Here is an 11,440-nt window from a genome sequence, read left to right on the forward strand (position 1 = left end):
CTTGCCATCTAGGAATCTCTTTTGAACCCAAAAAAAACAACAACACCACAGTGATGATCAGACCCTGTTGTTATTATTACCAAGTCCAGAATGCTACCACTCTGATGAATGGCTTCATTTACATGTCAGGTAAGTTCAAAGCCAAGTTCCATAAGTCATTCTTTTTGTTGATATGAATATTTATGTATCCATTCAGGATGAATCTGGCTAATGATACCAAGTACGATCAGCTCAGGGAACAGCTGCATAAACACAGATAGAGTGTAATAATGAGAACTGATAATTGTGCTTTGTGGTCAAGAATTCCAATGCCATTATACACTTTGTGTGTAATGGCATTGGAATGGCGGAATTTACAAGTCTTGGAATTTACAGTTTCTCCTCCTTTCCTGTTTTGCTGACTGAAAAATTGATTGATGATACTTATAATTTGGAGGGCAAGCCTCTACAAGTGCTGCACCACCAGTCGCGCTGTTTAGCCAAATAAAAATAGAATAAAAATGCAAATTCTTTTCATTCATCAGATCATTAACCAGAGAGAATTTGTTGGCCACCGAGCGGATATTAAAACATGGTGATTTCAGCTGTGGGGATTCTGTGGCAGGAGAGGAGACCGGCTGTGGTTGAACATTGAGAAATTTATTTTGTCCAGGGTGTACCCCGCCTCTCGCCCGTTGACAGCTGGGATAGGCTCCAGCCCCCCTGCAACCCTGAAAGGGATAGGCAGTATAGAAAATGGATGGATGGTTCCTGATTGTAATTGCTATGATGCGTTTCATCATGCCATCAGCTAGTATGTTTAAGGGTCTGTATCTCATTAGTATTGTTACATTCGTTGACAGTGTCGTCGGAAATAACTAACTTTTGCCAAGTACAAAGTAGTATTCCACTTGCAGTACAATTGTATTATATCAACAGTGTGTTGAAAATATACTTAAATATACTTAAAATGAAGTGAAATTAAAGTGCACTTCAATTAAGGATGCTTGTAGTGTAGTACAAAGGACTTGAAAATAAGTATACTTTCAATAAATATACTTTATTTCTATTAAAAGTATATGTGATTTAGCATACTTTCAAAAAGTACACTGAAGTACAATTTTTAATCCACTTACTGCCTTGAAATATGACTTTAAGTACTGCAGAATTAGTATATTAATTTTTTCTACATTTAAGTCAAACTTTGTGATATCTATTTTGAAGTTTGTTTCTAAAAGTATCAATCAAACATACTTTTAGTACAAAAAATAACAGTGCACTTGTAATTACTTTTCTGTACTTAAATTATATTTCTAACACACTAGACTATAATATTTTTGACTTGTACTAGCATAAATTACAGTCTTTCCACATAAACACCTATCTTACTCCTGCTTTGCGGACTTTTGCACACTGTTTCCACTTTAGCCTCATCACACAGGCATTTACCAGTTGCAGTGGGAACACAGGAATGCCACATCATGCTGTGGCCTAGACTGGAAACTGCTTGCGCTTGCTGTCTATACCAAGTGTTATTCTCGCAATAACATGCAGGAGACTCAGAGTCTGAAAAACAGAGTTTGAACAGAGGTTGTAGCTTGTAGTAGCAGACACTGCAATACATCTGGGCCAGCAACATCAGCATCCAGTTCAGTCCCTGTTTGATGATCACAGACATGGCGTTAAAAAGGGAGTAAGTGCAGCACACCCCCAAGAGCATCAGGAGGCAGTTTGAGACCTGGTACATCCACGTGTCCTCATGGTGCTCTCTCTGGCTACTAACAAAGTCCCCAAAGCCCACTGTGCTGAACGCCACAAAGCAGAAATACAACGACTCCAAGTAAGTCCACCCCTCCATGGCTGAGTAGAGGGATGCAGCCCCACACGCAACCAGCACGACAGCAACAAAAAGGAGGAGTGTGACTTGGTGCGCAGACGGATTCCATTCTTCATTTCTATTACCTTCACTCGCTCTGCCCTCCAGTCCGCTGTGTCCAGTTCTCCATCTGTGGCACCTTGATATCAGGAGGCTCAGTAACGTTATGACTCTTTCCAGGAAGAGATTGAAGAACAGTATGGCGGCCGAGCAGCCCAGCAACCCATAGAAAACAAGCAAGACCTTCCCCGTCGCAGTGGATGGTGCCGTCACTCCAAATCCTGTGAGAAACACTAGAGGTTAAAGGTCACATGTGATTGCAGACGCTGTCACAACATCAGTGTAATCGCTCAGACGATTTTATTGCTAATAAAGTCACGTTTGTTTAAATGCTCCACCACAACTGAGAGTGTATGACAAGTGATGATATTTTTTATGCAAAAAGGACGTTGAAAGTTTAACTGTTTACTTAGTAATACTAAAAAATGTTGATGCATTTTGATTGCATCGGGAGAAGATACAGTATGGAAACCAGATGCAAAACACATAAAAGTTCATCCATCCATTTTCTATACCGCCAATCCCTTTTGGGGTTGCGGGGGGGCTGGAGCCTATCCCAGCTGTCAACGGGCGAAAGGAGGGGTACACCCTGGACCGGTCGCCAGTCGATCACAGGGCAACACACAAGACAAACAACCATTCACGCTCACACTCACACCTAGGAGCAATTTTAGAGTCACCAATTAACCTAATGAGCATGTTTTTGGTCTGAGCCGGAGTACCTGGAGAGAACCCACGCATGCACGGTAAAAACATGCCAACTTGGCACAGAAGGCAACCTTCTTGCTGTGAGGCACGCGCACTACCTGCTGTGCCACCGTGCTCTGAAAAAGTGATCAAAAATCCATAACTAATCAGTAGCTAATAAAGACAAATAACACAAACATTTGCTTATTTAACTGCAAATGTATTTCTTTACTTTCTGGTCCATAATATATGATATATATTTAGTGTGGTTCCTGAACTATAGCTTGACCTTTAGTTAAGGCTCAGTGAAAACAGGAACATGAATCAGAGTCCACATAAAAGTTCATGTATTTTTAAAGCGGATGAGAACAGGCAAACATACATGGTCAGGAAAGAAAGCAGACATGAGACTAGGAACTGTGTGACACAGTAGGAAGATATTTTGTTTGTAGCAGAGATCATGGCTTCCCTCCTTCACAGTTAATAACCGTGGCCTACTAAAATAAGTTCCAAACAACTCTTTGTTCTCTGTTAATTTCTTTGTGAGTGCTGTCTCCCTGACATGCAGCAGGTAATCGATTATTTACAGTTATAAGTTCCTCTTATGCCTTCACAATTCAAAAGAATCATGCAAACAGTATTAAGTGTTTCGTTGGGGTCTCTTCCTTCTCTGTGTTGCACACGTGGTCTATATTACCGACCATCCTCTGTAGCGTTCCGGCATTTTCACCCACTCTATCCGCTCTCAAATTTACAAATGTCAGAGGAAGTAGATGTAAATATAGCCCAGATGAGACAAAAGACTTTCTTATGGTTGTGACGTTCATGAGGTCAGCCTGTGGTCATAGCATGTGTTGATGGCTCACTTTAATGTCTCACTGGGGCCCGTACATAGAATACACATAAATTTTAATTCATAATTTTAATTGGTCTACACTTTGGTTTTCCCACGAGCCTCAACTGCACTTTGTGTCAGGCATCAACTAGTAAATGTAAGCATGTTGATACACTAAACCAGGGATGGGCAACCTGTTCCACAAAGGGCCGCTGTGGCTGCAGGTCTTCTTTCCAACCAAGCAAGAGCTCACAGTTTGACCAGTCAGCTGTCTGAAGAGTGAGATCAGTTGATTGAATGAGTCAAGTCTGGTGCTGCTGCTTGGTTGGAAAGAAGACCTGCAGCCACAGCGGCCCTTTGTGGAACAGGTTGCCCACCCCTGCACTAAACCAAGCTAGTGGACACGGTAAGCATTACACCCACTGAATAACGTGCAGACTTAGGCATTTAGCTCATGGGACTGCTGTGCCTCCGTACAGATGTTTGGCGACTCTTAGTCTTGTGTTAATTACTGTAGCCGTCATCATTCAAAGGTGGTCTGTGGTCATGGTAGTCAGACAATGCAGTGCTGAAAATAACTATCAGCCATATGCAACTGATTATCACAGAGTTTTATACAAGTCCTGAAGAAGCAAATAAGAACTCAACAACTCAACTCAAATCTAATAAATACAATTTTAGGTCATTTGTGATAATAAATCACACACAGTTACATTAAAATATGCACATAACTCCTTTTATGATGATGGTAGATGGTTTCCTACATGCTAAGATAGTACTTTCTTTGCCACATTAAAGTGAACATCACTAAAAGGGATTTTTGCTTTCCTTTGTGCATATCTGAAGATTACATAGATAAATATGTCTTGGTGCAATGTGCTGAAAGGCAGGAAGGAAAGGCAGCTCATTAGTGAGGGAATACAAATGTGGGAGCAAACGGGAGGCAGATGAAATGTCAAATGTTTGGTCTTGTGAAACAAAAAAGGTCATCAGGAAGTCTCTTTCAGTGCTATCAGTCCCAGGTTCATAGACAGTAATATGGAAGCTGTTGTAAAAAGGAAATTGATCCAGGCTCAGTGTCCCTCAGTTTCCACAGTGACAGAGACTGCCTAACGATAGTGGATACAACTGGACGGCTGTAAATTGATTTACGGGCATGAGGCTGGTTTAATGCTTATCTTGACAACATGCTTGTCCTCTATAGGTTCTGGTCTAATATTGATTTTGATGAATCGTAATGAAGATTGAAATATCTCTCCCCTTTGGGCTTCCTCAAACAATGGCTTCATACGATGTCCTGTATATTTAGGTTCATATGATTGGTTCAATTGTGTGTAATTGTTATAGATTTGTGTAAACCACTGGCATCTGTTTCTGTCTGGCCTAACACTTTGACTGTAGCTGCCATAATGATACAGCCGTCACTGTGTAATGGGGTATGTCTTACATCATTCGGGAAAAATACTGTACTTACATACTGTACTTATCGATTTCAAAGAGGTTGGGATACTTTTTTTGGATCAGGGTTGTATGACATTAACTTTTTAAATATTGCACATTGCATTTAACTGTAAGTGTATTCTATTTTAGGTTTCACAGCTGCTAGTTTTTGGATTAATCAGCACATGTAAAGCATTCACTGTGACTCACCGATGGTGGAGACCACAGTTCCCACGAAGTAGAAAGCACCTGGGATGTCCCATAGGGCTCTGCCTCGCTCTGTCCGGATGCCTGCAGTCCTAGCTTCTTCATAGTGGCGCAACAGAGATTTCAGGTCTTCACAGCTGATGTTATGCTCATGACTGAAGTCTGTTACCCTCCTTTCCCAGAGCTGGTGTGCTTGTAGCTCCGCTGGTCTCTCCAAGGAAGAAAATATGGCAGCACCAGCCAGCATGTAAATGGCAATGAGGACCGAGAGCAGGTAGAAAAGAGCACTTTCTCTGCTGGGGATGAAGGATGGGCAGCAGCAGGAGGAATGTGCCCTCATCGTCGCTTGTGAAGGCCTCAGGTGGATTTTGTTTCTTGTGCGCTGCAAAACAATTGAATGTACACCATCAGCACAGGTGCTACAGGAATGTCTGTTGTTAGTCCAGTTTCCTCTTCTCTTCGTCTGCTTTTATCTACTTCATCTGTCCGATTCTAGCTTTTTCAATGCAACTCACACTACTTACAAAACACGTTTCCCCACCTGAAAGTGTGTCGTTAACCTTTAAGTCTGGGTCTGCAGGAGCCTTTAACAGCAGCTTTAATGATCTGTGTATGGTTACTGCTTATCACCAGCTCCATAATCAATTCCTTCCTTTTATGATTCTGTGGCATAAGCCAACATATGGACTCCTGCTCTCCTGTAGTCTCTTTTGGTCAATATAAAACAGATAGCATGTTCCACCACCTGAGATGGTTTCAGAAATACTGATCCTTGTGCTTTCAGGTCCGACCTCACTATTAATCAGTGTCAAATTTTTATCTTATTAGATGGGAGAATTTCATTGTATCTTTCAAATGTGCTTAGTTTGGTTTACAATTAGTGAAATTATTGCATTGATGCACCAGCCAATTGAACAGTCCTTTTGTTTTGGCCAAGCCTGAATACAAAATGTGGGCCACCAACAGGGGCGGACTAGGACAAAAAATCGGCCCTGGCATTTTGGACCAGACTGGCCCACCACATTCAATAACGCACACCTTTTCGGTCTCTTGAATGTGTATACCAACTGTGCAACTCTTTAAAACCACGTACTTTAAGCCAGGCAATGAGTTAATGGGAATCAGTGAGAGTGCACACATTAAATACTTCCAGAAAGTGTAATTTATTAACACTACAAGTATAGTATCTTTTCTTCGAAAAACATCGAGTCCTCCACCACTCCATCACAGTAACAGATCTTTAAGCAGAATTCATCATATTGGGTGTACCTGTGTGTTTCAGGGAGGAAGAAAAGAGAAAGAGAAAGAATGGAGATGAGAAATGATGGATCAGATGCTAACTCTTCCAAGAGTAGTACTCAATAAATTGTGAACTAACCCAGTCCAAAAGGTTGAATGGAGCTGAACTCCTGAATGAACTTTGAACTCTGTGTATGTATGTTTGAGAGAGAAAGAGAGAGAGATTTAATTATTGGTCAGTCGTCAAGATAAAAAATAGCAGTGTAGAAAGTGAAAACTTCAGAGGGATGAGACATGAATGAGGGAGAGAGAAAGAGAAATAATAGACATGGTTGATTAATCTGATTATCACTGTTTTCCAGACAAAGCAGTGCTGAATAAAGAAGGCCTGTGAACTTGTGCAAATCCTTAAAAAAGAAGAGCTCCTCCTGTATGTGTGTGACAGATAGAAAGAGGATGAGAGGATCATCTGTGTCTTTTGCATTACATTGCTTTACAAAGAACAAACTCTTGCGCTGACTTTTTTTGTTGAATGCATTACGCCAGCAGGATCAAAGCGAAAGGGGTTGGTGTTTAACGATGTGATTGGGCCAGCCCAATGTCAACCGGGCTGTAGATCAACTGCCTGGTATTATGGGCCGGTCAAAAAAAAGTGGCCAACTATGGGCCCAAATAGCATGTCGGCCCCCCATGTCAGACAATGCCTGCTATGCCAGATGGTCAGTCCATCCCTGGCCACCAAATTTGTTATGGCTTCTTTTGAATGACCCTTCATAATGGCATGTTAAGTGTTTTGGCTTCTCCCTAACAGCTGCCAGTAAGTTTGTCTTGTATTTTCTCTTTGAGGAGCACACCCCTTTTATGTAGACGTTCCAGTCTGCTACATAAAAATGTCTCCCATTAGGAATGTCTGGCTGTCTGACTGAAATGGAACAATATGTGACAGTGAGTGCCAATTTAAAACAAAAGGTAAGATATCAACACTTGTTGTTTTGATATTTTGTCTCCTTCCTCCCCTTGATCACGAATTATGTCCACTGAGAAGAAGAGGAAATGACAACAATAAAATACTTGCTGGGTAGAAAAATATGTCTAGGATTTTTGCCAAGTGCCTATCTAATTATTACTATGAATGCTAATCTTGCACAGTACAGGTTACATTTATTGCCTTGCATGTTGTGTAGTGTGTGCTTCATTGTTGCATATTTTCATTAGTACCGTGTAATAATGTACTGTTTTTTTTATCTGCACCGCAACACCCATCCTGGCGCACCTCTGTGCACCTCGGTTTATCAAAATACTAAGTGCGATACATCTAGTTTTCGTGTTTTTCTGTATATAGTTATTTCTCGGGTCTAGGTTGTTATTCTTCGCTAGTATTATTATTTCCTGCCCGCTCGCCACGGAGCAGTTGAATTTTTGTTTCTTGGCTGATTTCCCGTGGTATTCCTGGCTTTCTTTCTTTTTCAGGGGTACACCCTGGACCGGTCGCCAGTCAATCACACGCTCACACCTAGGGGCAATTTTTACAATCACCAATTAATTAATGAGCATGTTTTTGGTCTGTGGGAGGAAGCCGGAGTGCCCGGAGAGAACCCACGCATGCACGGAATCGAACCAGCAACCTTCTTGCTGTGAGGCACGCGCACTACCTGCTGCGCCACCGTGCAGCCCCACAGATTGTCAGTATTATGCAAATGTGTTACTGAACAGTACTTTTTTCCTTAGTATTTTCAAGTTTCAAGTTTTTTTTAAGTTAAATCCACAAGCACACCAAAAAAAAAAACATGAAAAAAAAAAAAACACATGAGAGCTGATATTGCACATTCCCTCTCAATACTTCCTCCAACCTTCCCGTAAAACATGAACTTGAGATCCACCCTTGAGAACAACCCTTGATTAAGATGCCAGGAAGACAGACATGTGTACCTAAATAAGGCTGGAACCGTTTGAGGATGGGATCAACTTGCAGTCTGTCAAAAGTGAGACGTGCACCATGGACCACATGCAATTGAATGTAAAAAGGAAAGCTGTGCCAGTTAAATGGGTGTCTTGGAGTTTGCAAGTAAAGGGTATACTGAATCACATGCTCAATGGGGCGTGCACTGCTCATAAGAGCAGGATATTGTCTGCATTGAGAGAAGTGTCCCGCTTATAGAGTTAGACTTATACAGTACTCTGTTTCAAAGGCTATTTTAAGAGCACTGAAACTGCAGACAGAATGATTTAGATCAAGACAAGGTCCTTCCTGTGGAGGGGAACAGCTCCATGCATGTCTGAGTAATGGGTTCTTAAATGTTCTGTTTAGCAATGCCCACTTCAGAGCCATATTTTCTACTTCAGCTATTTCCTCCGATTCCTGAATGTGCTGCAACACAGATTTATTTTAAATAGAAGCAAGTCTTCTTTTATGCCTCATGAGTATCTTCCCTGCATCCCACTGAACACTAGAACTGTATGCACTCCTTCACATTTTCTTAAAATTTGCACTACATGTGGATGAAAACCTGGCTACTGTTAGCTTGAATGAAACAGAGCAACAACAAAAAAGACCAATACAATCACAACAGCTCACTGTGCAGAATAAAGTCTACAGCTTGCGATATGTAAGCCCAAAACTAATAAGAAACAACACTACAGGTTTCATTAAAGGTGTTTTAGTTAGTTTATTTAAAAAGCCATAAGGCATCTTGTCATATTTCAAAAATAAACATGCAAAATAAAATTGTATGCCAGCTACAGTATATCACCAAAACACATTCAAACATCTGTTTCCATTACTTCCACAGAAACATGTTTAAGTAAAATTAAAATGGGTTCTCAAGCTTAAATCCCTGTCATTCACACAAGCTGTAAGTATAAAGTCAACAGAGCAATGTATGGTGCAACAAATGAAAAACCACCCACATTTCTGCTACTGTGCACTACAGTACAGTACAGAAATCACATTCATATGAAAGACGGCCTGAATGAAGAACAGAAATTATATTAATTGGGTTTTTCTAGCACACTGTATTTGTATCCCTCATACTGATCAAATGCTAGCTTTATCGATCATGATATGATAAATCATTACATACATGTAAACAAACAATTGCATGAGAGAAAGACATGTGCAAACAGTTGCCATTTGTTGTCATTCAGTGCACAGATAAAACATTCATCCATATTATCTAATAGCTGTTTAGCTTATGTGAAAATCAAGCTATTAATATGTTTGCATGCTGCCGGCTGCCATGACAGCAAAGAAGTCAACAACTAACATTCTGGTTATACGACTGTAGCTTTTCTCAATCTTTGGAAATAAATCCTAGTGGTACACTTCACAGTCTACGCATGAATATGTCACCATGTCTCCACGTTGGGCAGTGTTAATGTAGTGATTGCTCCTTTCGGTAACAAGTAGTGTCAAGAATAATCTCATAATGCTACAGTAGTTTGAAAATTTTAGAGAGTTGGCTTATTTGATGTCTGACTGTTTGGGACATGTTAGCTTAGTGCAGAAGCTGGAGGTTCAGAAGAGAAGGAAGACTTCAAAGTTGTTTTTGTTAACATGATGGTGTAATATCTTCAGTTAATCTAATGGTGCTAAAGTAACCCCCAGCTTCCTACCTTCTAATATTGATTTAACCATTTTGTTAAGCTTAACCTTTACCAAAGTTGGCAAAAGGACGATATGACTGGTGATTTAACCCTAAGTAAGGTTTGTCCTGAGTTGGCCCCCCTTGTGTCCTCGCAGTAAGCAATGAGCGCTGCTGCTTTTGTGGGAATATTAGGTTGTTCCTGAGTTGGCCAAACACATCGCAGAATGTACTTTCTTCTTTCTCAATGAGCAACTCCAAATTTTGCAGTCAAGGCTAACCCATAGCTCATTTTCCCCCTTTGGCCCCCAAAGTTTGTTACACCACAGGGTACAGAGGCTTCGGAGTTGTCTTAAGGCACCTTTATGGGAGATGGCTGGAGTAAGACAAAGTAATGTAACAAGTAGTGCAACTGATAACTGCTGAGTTATTAGTAAAGTAATGTTACTACTTTATGAGTAATAAGTCACGAGTGACTGATAAAATGTTTTAAGCGAAACTGTGTAAGTAAACAGTCCAACGCTAGTCAACAGATTAACCAGCGGTGACCTAACGATGATGACACTTGGAAATAATGTAATGGACTGACTGAAGAGTAGAGCCATGGTTGAAAACAGCGAAGAAATTAACTTCTTTCAAGAAGTAGATCCTCCCGGGGATCAGCTTAGGGGAGTTACAGTGATGGTGTATTTGCTGGATGCGAGGCGAGGGCAGAGCTCTCACAGTCGCATTTCTTCCATTGATTTTCAGCACAGTGCTGAACATGATGCTGTGCGGAGACACGCTTTCCACAGTCACGATGAGCACTAAACAGGGACATAAACCAACATTATCTTTACATATATGTGTGTGTGTGTGTGTGTGTGTGTGTGTGTGTATTCATGAACAGTACTTGTTCCCAAGCTCCCACAAAATTTACCACAATAAACTTATACTCTTACTGTCTTCACAAAGATCTGCTTCATTCAGATTGCTCAATGAGTGAAGTCTGGATTCTGAAAAAGAAAATATTTGTTGGTTATTTGTAATGCTATCTGTATATGCATTCAACCGACTTAATCCTCCAAATGCCATTAAAACACTATGATACATTTGTTTTAGAAATCATGAATTTTATATTTTAAGAACAGAATACGGGCAGTCGTCTGGAACCTGGAACTTCTCAAAATCAAGTTCCATAGTTTTTATTCTGAGTAGGGACCCTGTCATGTACTATTCTGTGAGTCAATGTCCAAGCATCACACAGCTGACCTGTCATGTTCTGACGATGTCCTGGAATCAGCTGCCCTGCACAGCATGACCACAGAGAGGTGTTGTAGTAGAGGTGACCACAGCATCTGAATCCTGTCTTGGCGGAGTAGAGCAACTCCTTGTCCTCACTCATGCAGCAGACATCCTAGTTATGAGGTAGATGTAGGGTATTTTAATGAACAGTCGCATTAATGGTCAGTAAAAGAAATGCTTCTTTGCCGCCTGGCTCAGAGTCTGGTGATGATCTGTCTCTACCTATGCTTACAAAAGGATCCATTAAAAAGA

The 11,440-nt window shown here is 40.9% G+C and overlaps 1 protein-coding gene across 1 annotated transcript; it reads right to left on the reverse strand.

The window, feature by feature from the left end:
• Positions 1-580: 580 nt before the first annotated feature.
• Positions 581-5,424, reverse strand: LOC139335878 (potassium channel subfamily K member 13). The gene is made up of 3 exons (XM_070969666.1): positions 5,088-5,424; positions 1,566-2,136; positions 581-710 (listed from the first exon to the last, which is right to left on the reverse strand). Exons 1-3 carry the CDS (start codon positions 5,422-5,424, stop codon positions 581-583), a joined length of 1,038 nt encoding a protein of 345 aa, XP_070825767.1.
• Positions 5,425-11,440: the final 6,016 nt, after the last annotated feature.

This window comes from Chaetodon trifascialis, chromosome 9 (assembly GCF_039877785.1).
Source record: "Chaetodon trifascialis isolate fChaTrf1 chromosome 9, fChaTrf1.hap1, whole genome shotgun sequence".
Taxonomy (NCBI): Eukaryota; Metazoa; Chordata; class Actinopteri; order Chaetodontiformes; family Chaetodontidae; genus Chaetodon; species Chaetodon trifascialis.